The following is a 27871-nucleotide window of genomic DNA, read 5'->3' as shown; positions in this document are numbered from 1 at the left end:
GTGTTACATTTTCTACAATCTTTAATGCATTTTCCAGTTTCGCTTCGTAATGCCTCGAGGAATTAGCCTGCAGCAGATCAGAGTACACAGATTATATTTTTAGTCTTTTCATTCAATAACAATAAAATAATAATAAAAACATATAAAATGCAAAATAAACAAACATTTCGTCAACAACACATTTGTGCTTGTGGCTGGTATTGACTTTTATCAGAGCCTTCAGTCTCTATGGTTCTCATCAGACCTGGCATTAAAATCTGATCAAAGTGTGGAATATTTTGAATAATGTTTAAGCTGTATGAAAGTCAAGAGATGATTTAAATTTAATCCTAGTTTAGTCCTCGTTATAGTCCGGGTTTAGACCTGGTTTAGTCCTTGTTTAATACATTATTTTACACATTATTGGTGATTTAGTCCAGATTGTAACTGGTTTTAGTCTTGGTCTAGTCCTTATTCAGTTCTGGATTAGTCTGACTCATTCTATAGTCCTGGTTTAGTCTTAATTTAGACCTGTTTTAGTCCTGGTTTAGTCTTAATTTAGACCTGTTTTAGACCTGTTTTAGTCCTGGTTTAGTCCTGGTTTAGTCCTAATTAGACAAATAGATGGTTGAATGGTTTCAGGTTTAGCAGAGTCCTGGTTTAAAAAAGTCTGCTTAAATCCTTGTAATCATATTGTCAAGTTTTAGTCTTGCTTTAGTCCTCATCTAATCCTGATTTGGAATATGTACTAACCTTTTTTTTTTCTTTTTACAACTCTTTTTAAATAATTAACTGTAAAAATGACCTACAATTCCCCAGCTTAGTAAACATAGTAAGCTCACAGACAGTTCATCGATTTCAATGCAAGATCAGAATGAGGTTCCAAAAACAAACAAAGCAGTTGCTCCACTTTCCTTTGCTTATATTTATAGTTCGACTAAACTACTGTAGGGGCTCCCCGCTCAGCCCCACCTACTCAAAACAATGGACTCTCACACGAACGCTGAAAATAACAGAGCGAAAACAAACCAGCCCTGCAGCATAAGTCATGGTCAAGTGACAGAGACACAATGAGACACCAGCGATATATGTGACCGTTCACCGTTTACAGTACGACTCCATTAGACCTGCGTTTATATATACAGCCATGTGCAAAAGGCTTCAACAGGTACACAATTATTAGCCATTTTCATATACACCGCTCAATAAAAAGCATTTACCCTTTAACTAAAGAGTCTGGAGCATGTTTACCATTGCGAGATAAGACCAGTGCCTTGGCAGAATCAATTAACAAATCATTTTACTCTTCAAGCCCGTTTAAACCTTTTGCACAACACTATATAAAATCACTGTTAGTTCATAAACAGGAGCTAAAGTTGACAAAACCAACCCTTCTATACAAACTGACTGAGGTCAAAATCATGTCTTTTAATCAAAGTATCGAGATGAGACTGTTTCAAGTCACTTCCTTTAACAGTAGTGGATCAAACAGGAAGTAGTACTGGCCCTGCGTCGTCAAATACACATATGCTGCCTTCATGTGGTCTACAAAAAGTCAAGAAAGATGTTTTTGCCAAGCTAGTATCAGTGCTTTATAGAAATGATTAAAGGGCTAATGTTGTTCTAATGTTGTTTTCTCATCACAAACAGACCTGGAGTTGTGTTTTTGTTTCATTCACACACGTTTAACACATAAATCCTGCATATTTAGGCTCTCAGAAAACAGAAAACACTCTGTTCCACCTTGTGATGTCATCATGTGGTAATTCAGGAAGTGCTCCGCGGTGTTTTTAAACTCCACACACCTTCACCTGAATCATTTGGATAAAATCAGCCCTGGAGTTTCCGATTTCAAATGAGCAAAAAATAAAAGAGCTGCTAACTTGAAATTGACCACTTCATGACATCACAAGGTGGAAAAGAGCATTTTGAGGTACAGACACAACTCCAGGTCTGTTTTTGAGGAGGAAACAACACTTGACAGTCACTTTCACATAATATAAACCTTTAATTATGCCTCTCTTAAGGTGGTGCTTTTGTCGTATTGCTCAATCCCAATTTTTGATTTTGTCCTATTAAAACAAATAAAAATTGCATCCGATATAATTTCCTGAATATAAACAATACAGGATGAGGTGGAGGAAGTGTCTGGGGTGGGGGGAGTCTGGGAGTCGCTGCTCAGATGAAGTAAATAAATGGATGAACAATACAGACTTTGAATAATTGCCATTTCACACAAAAACACCAAAATGTCTGTGTTCAAAGTCTGAAGTCCAAACCACGCGCTTTTACTGACAGAGGATTGTAGTAAATCTTTATTCAAATTTGATAACAGCACAGCCCTGTACTAGATTTAATATTAACTACTTAAATCACAACAAACACTTTATCGTTTGTCATTTTAAATAAACTGTGTCGAGGTTGGACACGATGGATCGACCTCAAAGCAGAAGCTAAAAACAATTGTCGTAATCCTAAATGATCCAAGTCCTGCCAAATCATCTCACATAATGCATTTAATATTAATATAAGACCACATGAACGCAGCATAAATATAAACTTCACTTTCAAGCACTGAGTTCTTTCTGAGCAGCCTTAGTTTTTATTTTGTACAGTTTTTCGATGACAGCATTGAACGGAGATGAGATCAGTGGCCGCGGACGCCCCTCTCCAGAAAGAAAGAAAAGCTTTTGTCCCAGCCACAACAATACAACGAGAACACAATAGACTTTGTGTTTGGCACTTCACAACGCCACGGGGAATGGGCCCAAAGCTGCCTGTAATCTTACACCAATCAACCAAAACATTATGACTACATGGTTTATATTCAACTTATTAATGAACATTCAACTCTATAAAATCAGAACAAGCACCGAGCCAGAAATAAACCAGTTCTAATCCGAAGCAGGTCTATTTCAGCACTAAACCAGGACTAACCCGGGTCTAAAGCGCAGTTTATAGATACTGACGACAGGACTAAACCAGGATTAAACCAGGACTAAACCAAGACAAGAGCCAATCTGACAGATCTGGACCACTGCAGACAGGAAACAACACAAAAGAGCTGAGCCAGGTCTAAACCAGGACTTCACCTGGTCTACCACAAATGCTGCACATAACTAAGGCTAAATCTGGTCTAACACCAGACTAAATCAGGACTAACCCGGGTCTAAAGCACCTCTGCAGACTGGGACTAGAGCTGCAGTACGGAGACACACTGACTCAGCTGTTCAGTCGTCACAATCAGTCAAAGCTGCCAAAATCCTTCTTATCCTTCCCATTTTTCCTGCTCAACTTTACAACTACAACTACCAAAATGCTCTTGTAATGTAATGTTTTGGTTGATCGTAGCATTAAGTACATATCAACTGAACAAAAGCTGGTTAATCCCACGTCTATAGCTCCTCACGTGGCACAGTCCGTACACTGGATCGTTCTTAATACTTTCTAAAACCGGCACAATTAAAATATCCGTTCAGCTCAAACTCTCGCACTAAACCCTCTTTTCTTACGTATCTCGACTTTCTCAAAACGCCTTTGTCGAATTCTTCTTTCCACAACAACACGCTAACGCTCGTATCACGTTACAGTCCGCATTCCTGTCCATTCACAATCAGGGTTCCCACACTTTAGAATACATCGCTTTCGAAGAAAATTAAAAGGGGAAAATACAAAGTTAATCCCCCTGTATCCAAGTGTTCCTATGTATTTGAGCAATATTTGTCTTTCCTCAGCGTTGATATAGTGTAAAAGCAGCTCTGGAGGTCAAAATAAGTCTGCATTTAATTAAAAACTGTTTTATTGTTCGATAATCAGGAAGTGCATCAGCGTGCTAGTTGTTGGTAGCACAACTGTAACGCCAAAACTTTAATCAGCTGTTGTCGTTTCAGCTAAATCAGCTCTTTCTGGTCAGACTGTGTTAAAACAAAGCTCGGATTAAACTCGAACTTGAGTGAAAAGTATCAAGTCGGCAATTTAAAACGATTAATTTATATTATACAAACTGTAATGGATGTGCTTGTTTTGTTCTTTTTTGTGGAAACCCTGATTATCAAACCCTACTTTCAATTCCTTTCAAAACATCCTCTTCACTTTACCTTTTTTTTATCACTAACCAACCAAAACCTTTACCCGCTCCACTCCAAATTAAAACGCCGTCAATTCTCTCGTGAATTCCACCAACTTGTTCCCCCTCTTCTTTTTAAGACCACAATATTTACACCGAGATAAAAGTCCAGCACATAAATAAGTATAGTAGGCATTTAAAAAGTTCAAAATAAAGTTAGCATACAGTCCTGAGTATAGAAACAGATATACAACTTCAGGCACCGTGGAAAAACTAAATGTAAGATTATAATTGAGGAAGTGAAAAAAAAACGTGTTGTTTTATCAGTTTAGGCCAAGTGCTAAGTTTTGTAAATATAGAAAAAGGAACTGATATTTAGTTGAGGAAATCATTTGACTACGTGTACGGACAGCATGTGAACAAACGGTCCTGGAACACACTGTAAGGTTGGCTAATAATGCTAATAACACAGCAAAAATGAAATATCTGCCCAAGTGACTAAGAGGTACACTGTGTAACTTTTAGATCTCCTTGTCTCCATGGAGAAGTTGTTGTTTTGCTTGGAAGGTTTTCATTAAATGTGAGTGTTTTTTATGGCTCAGGAATACCCCGAAAAACATGTATGCGTAATGTCAGCAGGGTCGCATCTCCACAGATCTGACTCATCTCCATGGATGTAGGCAAAGGAGTGCGTTCTCCATGGGAACAGTTACAAAGTGCACCTTTACATTCAGAATATTCATGTTTTTGGGAGTAGTTTTAATGTTAAATCAGCAGTGCAGATTTTTGTCGTGTTAGGAATGCATTGTGCTTTCAAGTCATCTAGTAATGGTCTTATTTAGGTATTTTATTGTGAAAGGGAAGGAGGAATGTTAAAATAAGCTTATGCTCTTTACGGGTTCATTTCAATATATCACCTGAGACTTTTATTTTGAAGCTATGAGGAATGTAGCATATTAAAGCGCACTAAATCTTAAACTATATCTAATGTTTTTATTGTTTAGCGGGGGCAGATTATGTTTTTATGGCATGACAATACTGATATATCTATAAACTTTTATTGTGAAAGGGAAGTAATACTTTATCTATTAATGGTTCTTCAGAAGGACACCCAACACCATGGAAAAACTGCTAAGCTAATAGGAATGTCGGAATGTATAATAAAAATCCATTGGAAGTGCATTAGGAACGGTGAACACATGTTTTAAGAATATATTTAACCACATCTGATATAAAACTATGTATGCAGTCATTCATTGTGCTATATTTAACCTGCTGCCTTACCCTTTAATAGTAATAATAATAAATGCTGGTATTGTATCATTGCTATTCCTAAGATATTGTTACGTTTAATTTAAAGACATTTAAAACTTGACTTATTGCATAGAAAAATACCACAAATATTCAAAATACTAGCCTTCATTTGAACAGGGACAACTAACACTCATCCAGGAGTGGGTTTACGAATCCCCCTTTTAAAAATATCAAACAATTAAACAACTATTATTAAATACTTTAGATTACACACACACTGCGCTAACCTGGAAATATGTACACAGTTTAATCAAGAGGTGAAGATAGTCAAGTGTTTTGTACAAGTCTATTTGATATCATTTTAGCCAGTACATTTTGAGCAGAGATTTGCAGGACTAGATACTAAAAGTGATGTCAAATAAAGGCTAATTAACTGCTATGCTAATTTAGTTGCTATGCTAACGACGCAAATCAGGTAGTGGACTTTTCTCAACTTTATATTGATTCTGCACTGATCTCAAAACAAGGAACAAAGGAATAAACTGCGAACAATTTTAGGCACTCTACTCACAACTGTAGACACTGGATTTAATGTTGTTTAATATTATTTTAATTTAATGTGCGATCTAAGAAATATTCACAAAATATGGTGCAGAAAAACTGGTAAAATTTAGTAAGGGTTCTGATTGAACATTTTAGACATTTTTAAAGACACCAAATAGTATCTATGTCCCTCTCAAGACATGTGCTTCTGTCTAACTCCAAACTATAGTTGACAGTAACATGAATGGCCTAAACAAAGCAATTGTGTCCATGCTTCTTGTTATAGGTGACATTTTAAGGACTTTCTCTATTCCAAAGATTGAATATTTGGTTTAAATTTTTCTAAACGGTCCTAATTTTTCTTCATTTTGAAAGCCACGGATAAAGATTTTTTGTAACTTGGACTAATTATATCTGTTTTAGACTGAAATCCTGCATTGATCTTAAGTCTCCTTAATATCTTGTATAGACTGTTCTTTACAAAACACCTGACTATCCCTGAATAAGTAATGCATCTCACATGTTATCTTTGTCTTTGGCTGAAATGCAGAGCTTATAGCAGATTATACTGAATGCGGGCAGTGAGCATGGAGCTGCTGGTTTTGCGCAGTCTTAATAATAATAAAACAATTTAAAAGCTTAATGAAAAAAACAAAGATTTCTCCATATTTCAAAAGTCCCCATCTTCTTCCAACCTGAACTTTTTGGCATGAGAGTGAGGCGACTCGATCATGTTCTCCTTGTCTTCTGTGTCTTCGGGTGGCATGGTCCATTTGGTGCCACAGCTGCGCTCGCGGAGGGGGCGGGGGGCATAGGAGGGGTCAGAGGTCAAGGAGAGGGACTGCTGCCACAGCCAGGGGTGGCTCATGCACTCGGCCGCGCTGGGACGATCTCTGAGGAGAGAGGAGACGGTTCAAAAGTTTATGAAAGGCCTGGGCGATATGGTGAAAACATGAATCATTGCATATTCATTGTTAAAGATTTTGGGTTCAGTTCCATTTGTGTAGAAGAGTAAAGAGTAAAGAGTGTGGAACTTTTTGCCCACAAGAGCCACAAATAAATAATGTTTTTTTCATTATGGATGTGTTTCTTGAACTGAAAAACATAGTAAAACTCACGTCCCTACTTGGGGTGGGTTTGCATCTCCACAACTGACTTACTCGGCCTTGTTTCCGTAGAAATGTTGTTCCTTTGGCCATAATACTTCACTCTCAGGACAAACACTAAAACTGCAACTTGGTTTGTGAGTCGACGTCAGCCCTATTGTGCCTTTTTATAACATAATTTAATAACTAGCTGAAGAGTAAATGATGAGTGATAAGAGAGAGTGAGATGTGCACATGTTTTATGGTAAATGGTCACCTTTTTATAAAGCGCTTTTCCACCTTCAAGGGGCTCAAAGCACTTTACTTTACATCAAAGTAGTGTTGGGCGATATGACGATACATATCGTGGGGACAATAGAAAAGTGTCTATCGTGCCATTTCTCTTCTATCTTTTATCATTTCTAAGCTAATTTTATCAATTATTACAGCAAACTGATGGATTGGATTAGTGTTGTCTTGTCACTACGCAGACTCTAAGTTTATATAAGTGAAAATAAAGAAGAATAAAAAAAGAGTAATTTTCGCAAAGAAACTCCGTTTTGTGACGTGACGCTGCTTTACATTCTGTGATTCTCACACGGGTTTGCGACATGAGTGTTGAAGTTTTCTGGAGTCGCAACAGACAGACAGACACACAGGCAGCAAAGAAGAATCACTTTACCGAAAAGAGGGGATACGTCTTTGGTTTGGTTACATTTTGGGTTCAAGAGGTCCAACACAACGAACCTCTTCACCTAAAGAAGGTCCTCAAAAAAGTATACATAAGAATCCAAAAGTTGCGAAAAGAAAAACTATAGTCAGCTGTTTCACCTTGTCAGCTCAAGTTAGGATAAATTAGTACAGACAAACTGAAAATGACTTCTGGATGGAAGCCGATATGTCTTGATGGCAAAAACAGTGACCAAATGACCACCGCTCAAACTGTTTCTACACTGAACCACTCCAGGACGGATTAAGGATTACATCGTTTAAATGTTTCATCATTTCATTTTTCACTTACTCGGGGGCTTTGACGAGCAGTTTTCTAATGAAGTCCACAGCGAGCTCTGAAACTCTTGAGAAGGTTTCGCGGCTGTAGTCCACATTAATCTGAGACACATTTAAATATGTCTCCTGTTTATCGTCCCCCACAAAAGGACTCTCTCCAGTCACGAGCATGTACGCGATCACCCCCACGCTCCTAAAAGAACACAGAATTAAACTTTATTTAAACATGTAACAGCAGTGAAGGGTGAAGAGTTTAGATTTGAGGCTGGTAAAAATATATAGTTTAGATTTGGGTTTGACTCACCAAAGGTCTGTGGATGTTGTGATGGGCTCATAGTTCAAGATCTCAGGAGCTAAAGGCAAAAGACAAAGTTTAACAGGAATCTGCATAGTACAACCAATCAGTATGTATTTATTACTTTAATTATTTCACATATGTTTATTAAAGATCACATACTGTGCTTGTGTATACTTCTAATCTATCATACCCATGGATCTTTGTTATAATTTGAACATTTTAAATCGCAATACAATGTTCCAAAATGTTTGTACCAAAATGACTATGCTACCCTGCAGAATCCTACGTGTATCATCGATTCAGAAAATGGTTAAGTACAGAGCAGTGGGCGTGTAATGGTGTCGGTGAAAACGGGTTGATTGGCAATTAAAGATTACTCAAAAAATGCACTAATCACTCCAAATACATCTTCAAGAGGGTAAATGAGAAGGAAACGATTATAACGAGGTTAAAAGCTCTAAAAGGTCGATTTTGCAGAGCAGTTTCACTTCAACAGTCCAATACCTTGTCCCAGTTCTGATGTATTGTATAAACAGCTCTTGGGGTCAAAATAAGTCCACTGTGTAATGTCTGCATCTAATTATAAAGGCAATAATTATAGGCATTTTAATCACACATTTCTTGCATGATGAACTCTCTACGTGCAAAACGTTGTGTAGACATCCCCTGGTTGGGCTGTCCTCATTTTTGTCAGCTAAATATGATACAAATGAAATCTATTGGCCATATGTCTCCTAATTACTAATGCAGTTTCTGAGTTAAAATGACATTCACAGACTACACATATTTTCATGGTTTTTACTTCAGTGCAACTTTTCTCCAGCTAAATCCAAACTTCTGCTCTTTCACTCACTGCTCTGTGCTCCAGGGGTATCAAATGTATGAAAAAAGGTTACGTACGCTAGTTTCAACATTTGTGATCTATAAAAAAGACAAGTTAACATGAAGATGAGTGGTCTGGTTCAAAAACTCTGAACTTTGGGCTTCAGGGCTTTCAGAGATGAGACAGAAGCAGATCGGAGCTCAGAAAGATGAGAGGTGAGTAAGTTTTAAGCAGACCTATTCTGCAAAATCAACTTTTCAGAGCTTTTAATAGCTGTAGTTGTTTTCTTTTCTCATTTACCCTCTTGAAGTTGTATTTGGAGTGGTTTGTGCATGTTTGCATGTACACTTTTAGTAACATATAAAGGTGTGTCCAGTTCTTACCCACTGGTGTCTGGAGACTGTGCTCAGTCCTTATAGCTACAATGTCTCGCTTTGAGTTTATTATTTGAGTGTGTGTGTTATAATTACCCACTGTTCCATGGTGCGTCTGTGCTCAGTCCTTACCCACATATTCAGGTGTGCCCAGAATCTCCCTGAGCTCTCCTACCGCTCCGAGCCGTCGAGCCAAACCAAAGTCCACGATTTTAATGTCGCCCACTGGAGTCAGGCTGGTGAGGAGGATGTTCTGAGGCTGAGAAGAAAGAGACATGGTTAGTAGTATAAGTTATGATAATTACTATATCAACTCAATATATGAAAGCTGGAACAATATATTTTGTGGCTCAGTATTTATTGTGTGAACATTTTCTTTTCAATAGTGGGGGGAATTTTCACCATTTTATGTAATAAGGTGAGATTTCAACTGTAGAGGGTAGAACTATTTGCCTAGAAAAAACAATATGAGATCTGTCTGTATTTTTATACAGATTGATATCAGTCTGGTCCACACATCCTCAAGCCCACTCATACGTGATCGTCCAATCAGATTTCTTTTGTTTTTTCCAGTGACACATGTGAAACGAAGGAGCTCATTGGTCACCTATGATTTACAAATAGAAACAGATTTATCTTACCTCAGATTAACAAACTTTATTGCTTCACTCATTAATTCTTTAGCTCCCTGTGACATATTTCCTTTTTTTTTTGATACAGAAGGTCCATGCATGTCCCTGATTGGCTAATCCACCTGTCAATCACACCCATTTGAAAACTGGGAGATTTACCAGTGACCAGACTCACATATTTATATGTGACTGAAGAGTACTGAAGAAGTGTGTGCTCTGGAGGTCAAGCAAAGGAAAAATAATTACTGGGAGTAATTTTTGGTTCATTCTTTCTGTTATTTGTTGCTGCTCAGGCCTTTTAGTGATACTGTCTATTTAAGTTGGTCAACTTTATCTTGATTTATTGTTATTGTATCAGTGGCATAAAGTAGTTTAAACATTATTGTTTATTACAGTATTTCACGATAGTAATGTATCACACTTCAAAGTGTGTTCACAGTTCTGAATGGAGCAAATATGAAAAACATTGTATAAACGTGTGCAGAGGAAATGTGGATGACGTTTTACAGATACAGTAAAATCATTACTAAATGATATTATCCATTTTTATTTCAGACAGAGATACAACAAAAACATGAATCACAGTTTTTTCTTCATATAAAGATGTGATATTTTGTGTTTAGTTTAGAGTTGACATCTTTGGTTGTTTTTGTAAGTGCTTTTATATGTAACACTTGGTTGTTCTGTCGACAAGTTGATGTGAAGATTGTATTGGTCAGTTTCCGGTCTGTTTTGGAGAGCGGCTCTAGTGAGTTGAGACTTCTGTTGTTTTGCTCTTGTCGTGGGTCATGACCTGCAGTAGCCCTTGTGCTCAGAAAATAAACAACCAGAAGAACTCTGGTGTGTTTCCTTACATCAGAACGCTACAATATAATTTGTTAGATGTTTGTTTTTTTCTACGGTTACTATGCTCAGTCTGAACATATTTCACTCAAGAGTTGAAATACGTCAATAACAACATGATTAATCTGACATAGACATTAGCTGAAGAATCAAATCGATTCCAGATAATAGCTCTTAACAGCATATTGGACAATAGACCATAAGAATGAACCATGATGTCATTAATGTAGAGTAATTACACATCTGAGTCAGTCACCGTGAAGCGTCTATGGTGATTATAGTGTAGCAGATCTTTAATTAGGATATAAATGGTATTGTTGTAATTATATTGTTTATATGAATGAGTCAAAACTACCTTTACCAACAACAGGCTAAGACTAATGCATTTTCCAATCCACCAAAAACACACCTTTTATTTATCTGTATTACAAAGGCAGAGCCCAGTGAGAGCATTGGACTCTCCTATTCATGGGCACCCTGTTCAAATACAGACAAATACAAACGAAAAAGCAAAACAAATAAGTACATTTGTCCATTTGAAATATTAAAAACAGGTGCAGGTGTGATTATAAATATTTATCACCAGATTATTAAAGTGTTGGTGGCGCTAAAGTATCCAGTTTTGTATGTCCTTGAAATGTATTCCATTTTTGTAAAGTGAAACAGCCAAAAGCACATTTTCCTGTTTCTGTTCTGATGCAGCCGGTTCTTATACTAATAGAGTCTTGTATTAAATGTTCCCATATAAATGTTCAACAAGACAGTGAGACATTCTGGCAGTCTATGAAGTAGTCCCTCATAAATACATTTTATATAATGTTGTTCTTCTTTAACAGACAGCGATGACCAACCTGCTCGGTGCATGTGACAAGTGCATAAGTGACTGAGTGAGACGTCACCCACAGCGTCCGGCTCCAGTCAAATGAAGCTCATCGAGGCTGGAGCAGTTATACTTATAGGGGTCAGTTTAGAGCAGAGTATCATAGCAACCAAAGAACCAGTCCGGAGCCAGGCTGTTAAAAGTCATTCTCCTTCAGGGGCCGCACCACTGTTTAGCAGAGAGCGGGCGCACACTGTCAATCAAGCTTGTTGCTAATGCTAGCAAGAGCAACCCCGGTTTGTCTGTTATTAATGTTCATATCTTGATTTGTGGACAAAATAGCTAAATAAAAACCCCCAGGATCATGTAGAGCGGATTAATACGAACATTTAAGACCAAAATGACGAGTCTGACAGCAGCAGTTAAAGAGGGGTGACAATTTTTCAATGTAAAGTGAATTGGAGCCAGAGTCAGCAGAGTCGTATGCGCGGACATGATCACTTCCTGTTTGGCTCACAGGTTAGAGATTTATATGGGATTAGATTTAGATATCAATGGACAAGTGTTCATGTATTTCTAATAATGACTTAATTTGTTGGTACAGTGGTAAATATTAATAATGGTTTTATATCAGTCAAGTGGCAGTTTGTACAAAAAAAAAAAAAAAAAAACTTGAAAAGAAAATGACAAAAATACAGGAAGTAACTGAGTTCAAAAGCACTAAAAATTCCATCTAAAATGAAGCGACAACGAAGAGGCTTTTTTCTGTCAGTTTCAGCCCTCATTTAACAAAATAAAGATGTTGTAATTGTTATTGGTCTAATCATAATCATATTGGTCTTTGTTCAGATTATGGATCCAAGGTAACATGGAATTACCTCAACATATGTCACATCTGCTGCCTGTGCCCAACCAGGAAGTCAACTTTTTGTGTTGTTTTTTATAGTAAAATCTTAAATATAATAATTTTTTTAACAATGTTTGGACAGTTTGAGGACATATATGATGGATTAGACAAATTGTTCATAGTAAACATAGTAATAATATGCCTGATTAATAGTGTGTTAATGGTACAAACACTTTAAACTCAATTTAAATACTCAAGAATAGACTCAATACTCTTTCCTTAGACAACATTTATGGTCCATGGGTGTATTCTAGTCTATGTGGTCTTGTACTGATACAGCTCAATATCATTCTAAAGATATTCAGGTGAAGTTCATTTCTGTCCTGTGAATGTGATTGTTTCAGCACCGATACTTGCTCAAATGAGTACTGTATTTTTCAGACTACGCGTTGCTCTGGAGTCGCACCAGCTCTTGTTGTCAGTGTGACAATAATGAAGCTGTGACATTATATATTTTAATCATTTCACACATAAGTCGCCTCCTTGGACAAACTATGAAAAAAAGTGCAATTTATCGTCCAGAAAATACAGTATCTAGTTTCGATTTAGTTATAGTATCGGTTAGTATCAGATTGTTGGTGGTGGTTGTATATGTAGTACTTATTCTCATATATTGATGTGTACCTTGAGGTCCAGATGTACGAGGCTGCTCTGGTGGAGGTAGTGCACTCCCTCCAGCGTCTGTCTGATCAGCCGAATGATCTGAGCCTCAGGGAGAAGTTCATCAGAAATACAGTGGTCAAAGATCTCTCCCCCTGCGGCGCTGAAGACGAGAAGACAAGATGTGGTTAAAACATGATCGCTATAACAAATTAACTCATTAGTATTATACACGGTGTTAAAGGGCTCATATTACACTATTCTCTGATCTCTGTTGTGTTTCCTCATCACAAACAGACCTGGAGTTGTGTTTTGTTTCATTCACACATGTTTGACACACAAGGTGGAGTTTGAGTGTTGGAGATGCAGACAGTCCAGTAATACAGTGTAACTCGAACATGTGTGAATGAAACAAAACACAACTCCAGGTCTGTTTGTGAGGAGGGAACAACATTATGACATGTCTAAAAGCTCACGAGGGTCAGTTTTGCATAATATAATATATATTACAGAAATACGACGGTCAATGACATCTCCTCTTGAAGCGCAGAAGATGAGGAGACAGTACGTGGTTATGGCATGAGCTAAATCCTAAATTAAAGGAACTGGATGTAAGATTTGGATTGGATGGACTGATCTCAGTTCCCAGATATAAGGAAAACATGTTCAAATCAAATATGTTTTTTAAAGATAACAATTCTAAAGTCGATTTATTCTTATTTACAAAAACATTGGACATGATGGCCAAGTTATTAATGTTATTAGTTTTTTTGGTTCTCAAGACGATTATCCAATCAGAAAGCAGAGTACACAACCAGGTTCAGTGCTGAAATCCTGTTGGTTTAAACCTAAAATGATCTGATCTGAACGTTCACTATCTAAACCCCAGCAGCTGCAGTGCATCATGAATCAGGCCTGTCCATAAAGCCTACTGAGAATGTGAAACACATGTCCATGTCCTCTGCAGGTTAAAGCTCTGGTCACACAGGCTCAGTTGTGATTGTAGACCCTTTTTTAAAACAGTAAGAGCGCAGGCTCCTTCCTTTAATTGGTAAGTCTCTAAGAACAAAATTTATGCAATAACAGATTGCTTTAGTTAATAATATTTTATGATATAAAATTATGCATTTTTCTAATTATTTGACTTAGCATAATTTTTTGGGCTTAACCCAGGGGTGGGCAAACTTTTTGACACACAGGCCACAGTGGGTTCTAAAATGTGACAGAGGATGGGGTCAGGATATATATATATATATATATATATATATATATATATATATATATATATATATATAGTTTAACCCATTGAAATAACACCTTTTTTTTTTTTTTTATTGTTTGTGACCAACGGGTGCAGGGTGAGAACAGATATGACAGTGTGGTCAAGTGTGCTAGCTCTCATTTTGGAGTCAATCTAGTAAACTACTAGTCCTGTTCTGCCCATGGATCGGTCAAACAGGGAAATAACACCAGTCTTTATGGATTATTCACTCTCAGTCCCTGCACTCAGGGGGCACAGCTGCTTTGGGGCTGAATAATGAAAGCATGTTTGCTACACTTTAATTACTTCACTAAATTTTCCACGCTCACAATGTATCAGCTTATGAATTTCTCAAGCACCATTTTTTCATATTAGTCATTTCATTAACAGGTTATGGCACAACCTCATTGAGCAAGAGTCGTTGGTTTCCTGATTACTCACTCAGTTTATCATTGACTAAACAGACCAACCCTTCAGTGCCTTCTTTTTAATGCACTTCTAGTTATTAAAGTTTTCAATGGCTCAACCGCCGAGAAGATCAATAGAGGATCAGAAAGATTTAGTTTGGTAAAAAAAAAAAAAAAATCTGCAGCAGTAAATGAGGATGTTAAAGGAGAATATGTTCCGTTATTAAGCGAGACATTTTGGTACTTCCTTCTCTCCGTGGAAACATTAAGTGCTTTGCCAGTGCTCCTGTGGGTTACAGTAATATTCAACTTTAAGAATCATGCATTTCAAGTCAGACAGTAGTACTTTATCCTACATGTGTACTGCATGGGAGATGTCCTCAGTATCTCAGTGAGCTACCTGCTTGTCTCCATGGACATTCTACTGCTTTGTCAGGAAACGGAAGGTAGATTTAATGCCATACCACAGGACATTCCAGGCAATACCAACTCCATAGAAACAACCCAAGCAGGTGAACAGCAGGTTTACAATGCGATTTGAAGTTTGAACAGTCATAAAATACTGCAAAGTCATCTGATGTGTAAGTTATTGTTGAAAACTCCACAGGGTTAAGTCTAAGCTCAACACTAAACATTATAATTATAAATGTACTGTCTGATGTCAGCGGGCTCAGAGTCAATTATATTTTAGCCTTTCAAAAATGTATTTAAGAAAACATTAGCTTAGCAACAAGAAAGCACCGAGCATGCCTTTCCCAAATGACGGCCAATAACAGCACATCGACCCATTGAACACCTGTCACTGTATTCTACTTTTAACGCCACTTTAAAGAGACGATAGATTAAGTGCCAGACAAAGATAACAAGTTTAGAAACACAAAAGTTTAAAGGGTTGGTCGCGTCAAATACAGTTCAGACAAATGTAATGGGTAAGTTTCGTTTTACTTTATAAACATGACTTTTGACTTTCATATTTGAAGAAAAACTCACAAGACAAAAGCAAAAGGTTAGAAGTAGATTTGGTCAGATAACAGTGACATTTTTACACTTCTGGACACTAAGGAAAAGGACAATTTCAATTCTTCAATCACAGGATATTTTTAATTCAACAGGAATGGAATTTTCTATAAAAAAGTATTAGTAGTTAATTTAATAGTACTGTGTAGTAGTTTGCCACCACCGAGGATGAAGTGAATGAATAATGACTACAGTGGAGCGCTTTGACAGGCTTCCACCAGCCTGTAAAGTGCAGTACATGAATACAGTATGATTACTTCAAATGAGTACAAGAGTTTCAGTACTACTGCTGTCTGGGTAAGTACTTTTGACAACCATAGTAGTGTATACTGATGCACAGGCCAATTTGTATTTAATCTTTTGAACTCATTTTTCAAGCATTTTCTTTTTATAAACACAACTACTGCTACTGCTGCATAGTACGACGACGCATAGTACGACGACGCATAGTACGACGACGCATAGTACGACGACGCATAGTACGACGACGCATAGTACGACGACGCATAGTACGACGACGCATACTACGACGACGCATACTACAACGACGCATAGTACAACAACGCATAGTACAACGACGCATAGTACAACAACGCATAGTACGACGACGCATAGTACGACGACGCATACTATGACGACGCACAGTACACCGACGCACAGTACACCGATGCATAGTAAGACGATGCATACTACGACGACGCACAGTACAACGATGCACAGTACAACGATGCACAGTACAACGATGCACAGTACAACGACGCATACTACGATGACGCACAGTACAACGATGCATAGTACAACGACGCATACTACGATGACGCACAGTACAACGATGCATAGTACAACGACGCATACTACGATGACGCACAGTACAACGATGCATAGTACAACGATGCATACTACGATGACGCACAGTACAACGATGCACAGTACAACGATGCACAGTACAACGATGCACAGTACAACGACGCATACTACAACGACGCATACTACAACAACGCATACTACAACGACGCATACTACAACGACGCATAGTACAACGACGCATAGTACAACGACGCATAGTACAACGACGCATACTACAATGACGCATACTATGACGCCGTGTGCTAGGATGACGCGTGCTACGACGACACATACTACGACGGCGCGTACTACAACAACATGTGCTACAATGACACGACAACGACGCATACTACCACTACTACACATATTACTACTACAACAAATACTATTATTACGCATACTATTGCTACACATTCTATTACTATGCATTCTACTACGTATACTACTACACATTCTACTACTACTATGCATTCTACTAAGTATACTGCTACACATTCTACTACGCTTTCTACTACTACGGATTCTACTACTACACATTCTACTACACATACTACTACGCATTCTTCTACTACTATGCATTCTACTAAGGATACTACTACGCATTCTACTAAGCATACCACTAAGCATTCTACTACTACTACTACGCATTGTACTATGCATTCTACTAAGCATACTACTACGCATTCTACTAAGCATACTACTACTACACATTCTACTACTACTATGCATTCTACTAAGCATACTACTACACATTCTACTATACATTCTACTATGAATTCTACTAAGCATACTACTACTACACATTCTACTACTACTATGCATTCTACTAAGCATACTACTACACATTCTACTACTACGTGAATTCTAATAATAACTGTAAATCTCATGTGTGGACTCACTATTCGAGCACGAGGACGATGTCGTGGTCGGTCTCGTAGGCTGCGTGCAGGTTCACCACTCGGGCGCTGTTCCGGGTCATCTCCAGGACGGCCATCTCGTGGACCACCTCCGCTCTGCAGTCACGCCCACGTCTCCTCTTCTTCAGGAACTTAGCAGCAAACACTTTACCAGAGGCTTTCTCCACACAGCGTCTCACCACCGCAAACTTACCCCTGGACACGAGAGACATGGAGAGAGGAGGACAGGTCAGATTTGACAATTCAATAAAAAAAAAAATTTTGAAAAAAAAATTGAGTTCATTCTTATAGTGGTCCCTCGTTTGTCGCCGGGGTTACGTTCACCATCCCGTTTTTTATGTGTCTATTTTGTCCATAAATCAAGATATGAACATTAATAACAGACCAATGAGCTGCTTTAACAGCATCTCTCCAGATTGGGTTTTTGGTTGCCATGACACTCGTGGTGGGAATTCCATACATGGAATTCTCCCTGGAGCTGAACGCTGTGGGTGACTCCCTTTCACTCCCTTAGTCCACTTCTTTATACAGTCTATAGTTAGGGGGGAAACAACAATATTCTGCTTTTCTAACAAAGCTAAAATTGAACAAAATCATAATCATTATTCATATCATATACCGTTATATATTTTCATTCAGAAACCATAAACGGGCCTATTTTAGTTTCCTTATAGAGGGGTAAAAAGTGCATAAATCCACATTAATATTATTTTACTACAGGAAATAGCTACACTGAACAATAATTCAACCAACTAAAACCAGCAGATAAGTCACGTGTCTCGACTGTGACACTTGAACCTCAACCAAGGCATTTACAGGATGAATTACAAAAATATTATTTGAATACTGCCTTCAATATAATGAAAAATATTGAGATATTCAGTTGTACATGAGTGCTACATCAACGGAGCTTAACTAGTCACTGCTTCACCATCTCATAAATCATAATTCAGCCATTTCTCGTTTAGTTCAAATGACTCAGGTCTGTGTGATATATTTCTAAGCCTCATATTGTTCAGATATTTGGGTCCTCACTGTATTTGTTTTGTTTCATGAACAAAGACATGTCCCACATAACACAGGGATTCCCATCTGAGGGGGAAGGGGCAAAACTGGGTCAAACAGGGCAATGGCTACAAGGCGGCATCAATGTACTCTGGATATACTGTCTATAATATACTTTTTTAATTGTAGGACTGTTGGATTTGTGTTAAATTATGGAAATGATTGGAAAATAACAAAATCGACCATGGAAAAACTATACTGGTTCTATAAAAGGTGTCACAAAAATTAAAAAAAATTAAATTAAAGTAATAAAAGGAATCACATACAAGACATACAGTTGTTCGTCACTATATCGCGATTCACCTTTCGTGGTTTCGCAGATTTTTTTAGTGCAATTGTACAAGCTTTTTTTTTTACATCATATGAACGTGCATTGTGTTGTGCGTCCTGATTGGCTGTTGGACTGTAGACCATTGTGTCGTGCGTCCTGATTGGCTGTTGGACTGTAGACCATTGTGTCGTGCGTCCTGATTGGCTGTTGGACTGTAGACCATTGTGTTGTGTGTGTGTGTGTGTGTGTGTGTGAGGGGGGGGGGGGCAGTGTAATGCTATTAATTAAAATTACTGAACAAATGATTGAAGGAATTAATTTAAGAAACTGATACTGTTTTTTTCATTTATAAATAAACTAAAATGTAATAATATTGTAATACAAATGTCAGTCATGAGAAGGGGATGAAAAAATATTTAACAATAATTTAATAAAATAGCTATGATTATGGAAAATTACTGTGTGTCTGTGTCACTATGAGAAACCATAGTGACAGATGCAAAAAAATAAAAATAAAAAATAAATTTAAAAAAAGGGAGATTACGGTACACTTCCATTAGCATGTAATAGTATTTGTTATTACATGGGCCTGTCACAATTATCACTATATCGAATTATTGTTCAATATATGAAAGTTGAAACAGTGTATTTTGGGGCTCAATATTTATTATATGTACATTTTCTTTGCAGTAATGAGGAGATTTGTGTTGTTTTTGTTGTAATATGGTAAGAGGGTTGAATAAATAACTTTCATGGCTAATTATTGCCTCATTCTCGTAGTGTCTGTCCACTGATCCGGAGAACGGCAGTTTGAAACCCGCTCTATCACAGGTTGGCAGTGTGACTCCAGCTCCCACAGATGAATACTGTTGCTGTGTCCTTGGGCAAGACACTTAACCCAGCTCGCCCCCAGTGTCTGTGTGCACTGGTGTATGAATGTGTGTGTGAATGTGTGAGTGGTTCTTTGATGAAAAGTGCTTTGAGTGCCATTTATGTATTTGTTACTACTGTCTATTTCATTATTATATATATTTTTTGCTTTACTGGGGTCAGTGGCATGAGGTAGTTTAATATTATCGTTATATTTCTCCACAGCAATATATCATGTTTCAAAATATGTTATTGTGACAGGACAATTACGGCTCTAACACTTCAACTGCACAAATAATAGACATGTTTTTCAGTGTCAGTGCAGAGACATTCTTATCGGATTATACTGCTCCTGTTTTGTTTTGATGGGATAATAGTTGTTGTTACGGCAACCACCTGCATCAGGCCTCCTCAAAAGAAAGTGTCAAAATCCAACAAGAACCGAAAAACCTGAAAATCTACAATCCAACTGAGTGAGACACATGTTTACGATACATTTAAGACCAATTAGCAGCGTTTAGTTTATCTGAGCTAGCATCTATTCGCACGCAACCGAGATAAGAAAGAAAGGTGTAAACAAAGATGTGATAAACAAGGCACAGTTTGGAAATGTGTTGGCAAACGAATGGGTTTCAGAATGATAAGATTATTATGACCTTTGCCATAGCGATTAACGATTTAAAAATTAAATATTACATGCCGATGGAGATTTAAAGATGTAAAATACTAAACTTGGCATTCATTCAAGAGTTTTCTGACACTAGAATGATGGATGTATTTATTGACCAGCAGTGACCCAGCAGTTTATCAGGTTATTCCACTGTTCTTTCCTTTACTTCTTAACATTGTTTTGGCTAATATACAACTCTATGAAAGTTTTGCACTACTACTGGTCGTTTATGGCGGGGGTCACGTTCTTAAAATAAGCCGCAATAGGCGAAAATCCGCAAAGTATCAGCTTTATTTTTTACAATTATTCTATATGTTTTGCAGCTGTAAAACCCCTCACCACACACTTTATACACTTTTCTCACACAGGCATTAACATTTTCTCACATTTCTCTCTTGTTTAATTAACTAATAGTGAGTCAGATGTATTTCACAGTTTCTCTGACCGTGCCTCTTCGTCCTGGCGCTGCTCTAAATATTAATAATAATAATAATAATAATATTAACACAAAACATTAAATACTAAAGTCTGGGCTTGCTAATGTTGTATTCAAACCAAACAAAATTGAACAAAACTTAAAAGCTGCACTATGTAACTTCCCAATCCTGTCTGTGCCTGCATTAGCTTTGTTTGGAATATAACGTTGTATTGCCAAATTCATCCAGGAGTGCACCGAGGTAAAAAAGTAGAAACGTTTTTATATGTAATCATCTGGACGCTGTTTTTGACATCAAGACATTTCGGCTCCGATCCAGAAGCCATTATCTACCTTCGCCTGGAATGTCCCACTGCATGACATTAAACTTTTATATCTCCATAGAGACAAGCAGGTCAGGCCACAAAGCCATGTTACTAGTCAGATTTGTGGAGAGGTGACTCAGCGTACAGTAAGAACAAATGTCTTAAGCAGTGAAACACCTGCAGCTGAATAAAGACATTATAGATGTTTAATGCCACTGAGGAACATTCCAGATAAAGCTGTAACATGTCCACGCCCCACTAGAAAACACATCCATCATCCACCTATCCCTCTCTCTGATCTTTTTTTTCCCTCTTCCTCGTTAGACCAAGAGCTTACAATGAAGATGTGAGAAATGAGACACTCGAGTAGCTGTTGAGCTTTTTGTACACACTTTGCAGCCTAAAGTAATTTCCCCTTTTTAAAGTTTCTACATAAGCGCACTTCCTTCCTTGCGTTTCAAAACCATCAGAAGCAGTAACATCACATTACTCTGGCCGTAGACAATCACAGGTTTGCATCATGATCCCCGCAGACCACACAGAGTCATATTTGTGCTGTTTCTGTGGTGCGTTCAAAGACAGTGGGATTACAAAGGGCTAATGTAATCTATGAGCTCATGCATTACAGTTCACAGTCTATTGTTTACATTCAGGTCCAAGGGGCTGAGGGAGGTCCATGTTTACATAAGCGTCTGCAGACTCTCAACAGACGTGTGATTGAAAATTCTTTACCAAGGTCAAGCAATGTTATTTTGAGTTTCACTGTTTGCTTACCAATGATAAAATACTCTCTCTCTACTCTACTGCGGTTGCCAACTTATTGTTTGTTATTGTGTTTATGCTGGATGCCCTTCCATTAGCAGCCATCCACAAATTAGTATTATAATCTCTGGTTGATGGACACAAATGCTAACAACAGCTAGCATCAGTGCTGGGTGATATAGAAAAAAATTACTATTTCATATCACAATAACAATATATATCCCGATGTACCACAATAAAGTATGTTTTCAGTAACTGTCAGAAAAGTTGACAAAAATTTAATTGCTTACTTTTCTCCAACTTTATTTTGAAGTGACATTTAACTGAACTGTCACAAATGAGACACAGACATTTTAGTGCAGAGATATAAATGTGTCAAATGAAAACAGCTGTGGCGGACGTACAGGAGCCTTCACATTTTTTTTTTCAAAATCATACAGTTCTTTAGATTTTTTACATTTTTTGTTAAGTGCTCAACAGTTTCAAGTTTCTGAGTAGAAAAACACATGGCTCAAAAGTTCAGCTATAAAAAAATAAACGTAGCTCAGATCAAGGACTTTGCCGAGGTCTCTAAATCCGTTCTTCTCAACTACAAACACAGGAGCCTTCACAAATGTACAGGTGATGGCACATGTGATCTCTTTATGGCACTGGGACGTTTTCTCACACGATGGGCCTTGTGCGAAACACTGCTTTATCTTTGGCTGGCTATAGTTTTTCTTTTCACAACTTGCCCCTGTTCCACAACTTAGTTTAGCTTGGATTTTTTGGATTCTTATGTGTTCTTTTCCATGGACCTTCTTTAGGCGATAGAAGAGGTTTGTTGTGTTGGCGTCGGGCGCGGGAACAGTCTTGTATCATAGTTTGCATATGGCCGTCTTCTGCTCCATGTCGAACCTCTTGAACCCAAAATGTAACCAATCACAGACATATCCCCTGTTTTCGGTAAAAGTGCTTCTCCTTGGGCTGCCTGTGTAGGTGTCTATGTCTGTTGTGACTCCAGGCGTGAAACTTCCACCTGTTGCGCATGAGTATAAACGATAGAAACGATAGAAGAGAAATGGCTCAATAGACACCCACGATATGTACCGTCATATCGCCGAGCACTAGCTAGCATGATAGCAGTGCCCCAGCCTTACTTCCTGGTTCGCGGTTGATAAAACACCGTATAGTTAGATTAAAGCTGCTTTTTATGAGACACAGTACACACTTTGTTTAAATGGTTTGGTTTGGTGGAATATTTCAACTAATAAAGCTCAGTTGTTTTTTGTAAATAGACCCACACAGTAAAACCACTGGGATCACGGTTGAAACACCAGTTCCTTCAAAGGGGGCAGTATAATATTTAAAATGGGGGCTGTTTAGCATAGATTTCCTGCAGCAGTTATTTGTATTTAGAGTAGCAGACAGGAGCAGTGACACAGGCTTTGCACTATCCTGTCAGTACATGGATTGAACGCTGTAATCCGCAGGAGGGTGTGTTACAGAGAAAGGTATTAAGATGTATTTCCTGCTCCATATGACTGATTTTCTCCTAAACCCTTGAACTTAGCACTGCCCTGTACCAGTTTATCAATACGGCCTTTCACAGCAACGCATTGTGAAAATATAATCTGTGGACTGAACATTGGGCATCAAAGTGTGTACATTAAGCTACTTTGAGTGCCGGGGAAAACTAAAACATAAACTTTTACTCATTTATTTATTTAATTATGCGTGTTTTTATTTTTCGTTCATTATTTAGCGTAGTATTAGATATGATTAAGCATATGAGATACTGCTCCTCTCTACTTCTCTTGTAATTATATACAAGGAATTCACAGGTTGAATTAAAATAGTTCTTATTAATTGATATTCCATTGCATCCACATAGCTTTTTTTAGTGTTCGAATATTCTTAACCTGTGAGATCACATTTTCATACAGGATCTTTGCTAAATGAAAGCCTGCAAAATCCTTAAAATAAATAAAATAAATAAACAACTTGTCATCAACATATTACTACTAGGGATGCACCAAACCAGTTTTTTCAGTTCGATTCCGGTTCAGATACTCGCTTTAAGGATCTGCCGATACCCAATATCAACAGATCCAAGTGCAGAGACTGAAAACAGCATTTATTTCCATTTAACAAAAATAATATAAGACTAAACTGATCCAAATGTAGCTGTTATTTCTTCCTCAAGTAACTACTTTGTATAAATAAATGTTCAAACATTATGAGACTTTCTGGGCCGACTATGACTAGTAAGTACTGTATTTTCTGAACTATAAGTCACACTTTTTTCATAGTTTTTCAAGATTTTCTCACATTTCTCTCTCAAAGTTCAAACCTTCGTATATTATATCCCTCTTCCACATTGATCACTTTAAATGTGTTGTTCTCGTGCCTCTGCTCCAGTTGTATCCGCAGAGGCGCCTCTCTGTGCAGAGAAACACTTAAGTCCAAAGCGTTTCTGAAATGTGTCAGTGTAGAACGTTTTATCGTCTACAGTCCCTTAACCAATCAGAGCACAGAACACAATGTACATTCATACACTGTAAAAAGGTGTAAGGTGTAGGTTGCACGAAAAAAAAGGTGAACCGTGACATAGCGAAGGACAACTGTACAGTTTCCCTTGGAGGTGAGTTCTGATCCCACTTCTGTTGCGTTCAGGTACAGGGAAATTTCTTCTGGCTGTTTATTTTCTGAACACAAGGGAAACTGAAATCCATAATCCACGCAAAAACAAGAGAAAACAACTGCAGTCTCAACTCCCAAGAGCAAGTCTCTAAAACAGACCAGTAACTGATGAACAGAACCTTCACATTAACTTGTCACCATAGGAACCAAGCATCACATACAAAAGCAGTTACAGGAACAACAAGATAAACACATAAACAGTTACAGGAAGTACAAAAGGTGTCAACTCTGATCTAAACATAAACATCAGATCATTGCAGTATTGATATTTTCAGAGCTAGAGAATTTCCATTCACTATAATCTGTGATATGTGTAGAAATATTGATTTCCTGCGACTTAAACTAATCTGATTATTTCATTTTTATGTAATAGTATGTTCTAGGAGCTCTGGATAAAACAGGTACATGGAGGGAGCATGTTGGCAGCTTTCAGAACAATAAACTGTTATGTAACTGTCTCTATGTGCATCATGTCACTGGAAACGCTCAAATGAGTCAGGACACGTGCAGTTACACCTTCACATGTGAACAGGTGTCATAAAACAAGCAGGAGAGAGAACCTGGAAGTTTTCTGCTCTTATAGACTTCTATCTACATACTTTAAGTTGACTAATTAATTTATGTATTTCTAGTTTGTGCCAAAAAATACATAATTAACATCATCACATATTCTACATTTGAAAAAGTCCTTACAAAAACGGCTTGAATAAGGAATCACACATCAGGGAAGAAGTAAGTTTTTGGGTGATGCTTATTTGAATCATATTAATACACATAGACCTGTCACAATAACAACATGTTGAAATGCGATACATTGCTCAAGTAAATATAAACTATATACGATCATTTTGAAACCATAAAGCAGAATTATATAATGAGTCATAGAAGTTCATAACTCAATCTTCTACAGATAAAATCTCATTGTAGTACAGAAAAATAACCTAAAATGTCCCAGTAGTACAAAGAAAAAGTACCCGCGGTAAATACTGACCTCCAAAAAGTATTGTTATAGCATACACAATTGGAGGATAAGTCGATATAGTGTTCATCGTGACAGGTCTAGGAGTAATTTAATACCTTTAAAGTATAGTTTTATGTTTTTTATAAATACAAGGTAACACAAACTAAATATTTTAACTCTATATTTTGTAATAACAATTTATTACCCAGTTTGTTTTGGGCTGTGCGTGAGGAAATTGGTTACTGGGTGACCACAGTTTGTATATACTGTAGACTCTAATGGGAAACGCTGCCACTAGTTCTCAAAACAATAGAACAAGTCTAGACGGTCGTACACACGCTTTCTTCATTAAGATTCCAAACTCTGAAGTATTATCTTTACGCTTATCAAATGCAAGGAAAGGCAAAACGGAGTCTTAGCTGTTACAAAGGCCTGAGTAATGATTGAACAACACAGGCAGCAGTGGAAAGTAAACGAAACCCTATAGAATAAAACGCCTTTTTTGTAGCAAATATTCTCTAGTGTTTTAAAAAATTTGGAAAACTGTCCGAAACTAAGATTACTGGGAAAAAGAAGTACAACATTAGAGTGCCAGCTTAGAAATTTACACTTTCATTTCAGTCAAATAGTAACTGGATAACAAATGTGTTCTAAAGAGACACACACAGAACTACACCCAAAAAGTACATGTTTAAAAGTGTATGTGTAAAAAAAGTATTAAAGTACTAGTTTAAAATGTACTTAAAGAGTTAAAAGTATTTCACGCAGATTTTGAGATCAGATAAAGCTTCAGATATGGTGATTTTGATACAGATTTGTGCTCAATGTTGTTTTTTTCCATTTTTAGCTGTTTTTGTTAAATTTTTGTTTGCTCAAATTATGTGTTAAAACCTTTTCTACAGGTCTCAAATAATAATACAAATATTTTACTTTACAGACCAGTTAAAAAACAAAACACCAGGGACATTTCTTGTGTAAAACTGGGACAAATCACTGTTTTTTGATAAATGTGCTGGGACAAGGGACGAAAAGCTCAAAACTGGGACTGTCCCGGGTCAATGGGGACATCTGGTCACCCTACACTTGTTAAAAGAATATAGTTTAGTAGTTGGTTGATTGGTTCTTTGTAAATGGTCTTTAATGTTCCTCACAATTCATTCACTAATTTAAAAACATCCACAAACAGCAAATTGAACTGAGCAACCTTTAATCTCTTCCTCTGGGCTATGGGCTCTTATTGGGACACAGAAGTACAACATAAGAGTGCCAGCTTAGAATTTTACACTTTAATTTCAAGAAAATAGTAAATGGATAACAAATGTGTGCTTAAGAGACACACACAAAACTGTCCAAAACAAGAATATCAAGGCATAATACTACAAAGTTAGTATGTCTGATCAAAATAATACAATTTAGATATTAATCCCAATGTTTACCCATGTGATAAAGCCCCAGGACAACAATTTGAGACTTTTGAGACCCACTTCATTGAACTATTCGTCCTGTCAAGGTCCAAGGTCCAGACCAAAGCAAGAAATATGAGTTTAAGACAGTTTTCTAGGGTCTTGTCCACTTACCTCCCCAGTTCTCCGGTGATTTCATAGACACTTTCGAAAGGTTCAGAGCAGATGGGAGTGTTGATGTCACTGAGGAGCCCCGTGGTGCCAGCGGCTCCGCTCCGACTGTCTATCCGCCTTCGAGACATCATCCTCGGCTTGTGTGTGTTCACGGTCCCGCTGACAGACAAACCTCCAGCAATCGAGCTCTCCCAGTCGGTCCTCCACCCCAAACTAAAAACACAAACCCTAAACTACGTGCTAACTAAATTTAACATGTCTAAAGTTATAATCGTTACATATTACTGCTAGCTAACACCGCTGTTTGTTTAGGTTATTGCAGTGGAGTTAGCCCGCGGAGTTAGCACGAAGGTCAGTGATTGAAAAGTGGCTTAAAACAAACTTAAACGACTTCAAAACGCGACACCAGCTTGTATCAAAAATGTACAACAACACGCGATTTTAGTTAGCTATTTTCCAAGGTTACAGCATGGATAAAAGTGCAAATAGAGTAAGTTTGTGCGGAGACTTTGCGCTCGTGTGCATCTCCTCCGCTTGACAGACGCTTTGTGGACACGTCATTCACTGCGCATGCGCGTTTGAGGAGAGTCAT

General features: G+C 37.6%; 1 protein-coding gene across 2 annotated transcripts; it reads right to left on the bottom strand.

Moving 5' to 3' along the window:
• Positions 1 to 6: 6 nt before the first annotated feature.
• On the bottom strand, positions 7 to 27833 carry stk17b (serine/threonine kinase 17b (apoptosis-inducing)). 2 transcript variants are annotated; one of them, XR_008649173.1, is made up of 8 exons: positions 27280 to 27833; positions 17663 to 17875; positions 13257 to 13395; positions 9563 to 9689; positions 8240 to 8288; positions 7949 to 8128; positions 555 to 6735; positions 24 to 510 (listed from the first exon to the last, which is right to left on the bottom strand). XR_008649173.1 is itself a non-coding variant. In XM_033987075.2 (7 exons), the coding sequence occupies exons 1-7, from the start codon at positions 27408 to 27410 to the stop codon at positions 6513 to 6515; spliced, it is 1062 nt and encodes a 353-aa protein (XP_033842966.1). In that variant the 5' UTR covers positions 27411 to 27833; the 3' UTR covers positions 7 to 6512. The 2 variants fall into 2 exon arrangements, 1 of the variants encoding a protein (XP_033842966.1); XM_033987075.2 differs by having other exon boundaries at positions 7 to 6735.
• Between the last annotated feature and the right edge of the window lie 38 nt (positions 27834 to 27871).

This window comes from Periophthalmus magnuspinnatus, chromosome 21, assembly GCF_009829125.3.
Source record: "Periophthalmus magnuspinnatus isolate fPerMag1 chromosome 21, fPerMag1.2.pri, whole genome shotgun sequence".
In the NCBI taxonomy this organism is placed as follows: domain Eukaryota; kingdom Metazoa; phylum Chordata; class Actinopteri; order Gobiiformes; family Gobiidae; genus Periophthalmus; species Periophthalmus magnuspinnatus.
The sequence above is the reverse complement of the archived record's forward strand: the minus strand, read 5'-3'. Positions and strand labels throughout refer to the sequence as shown.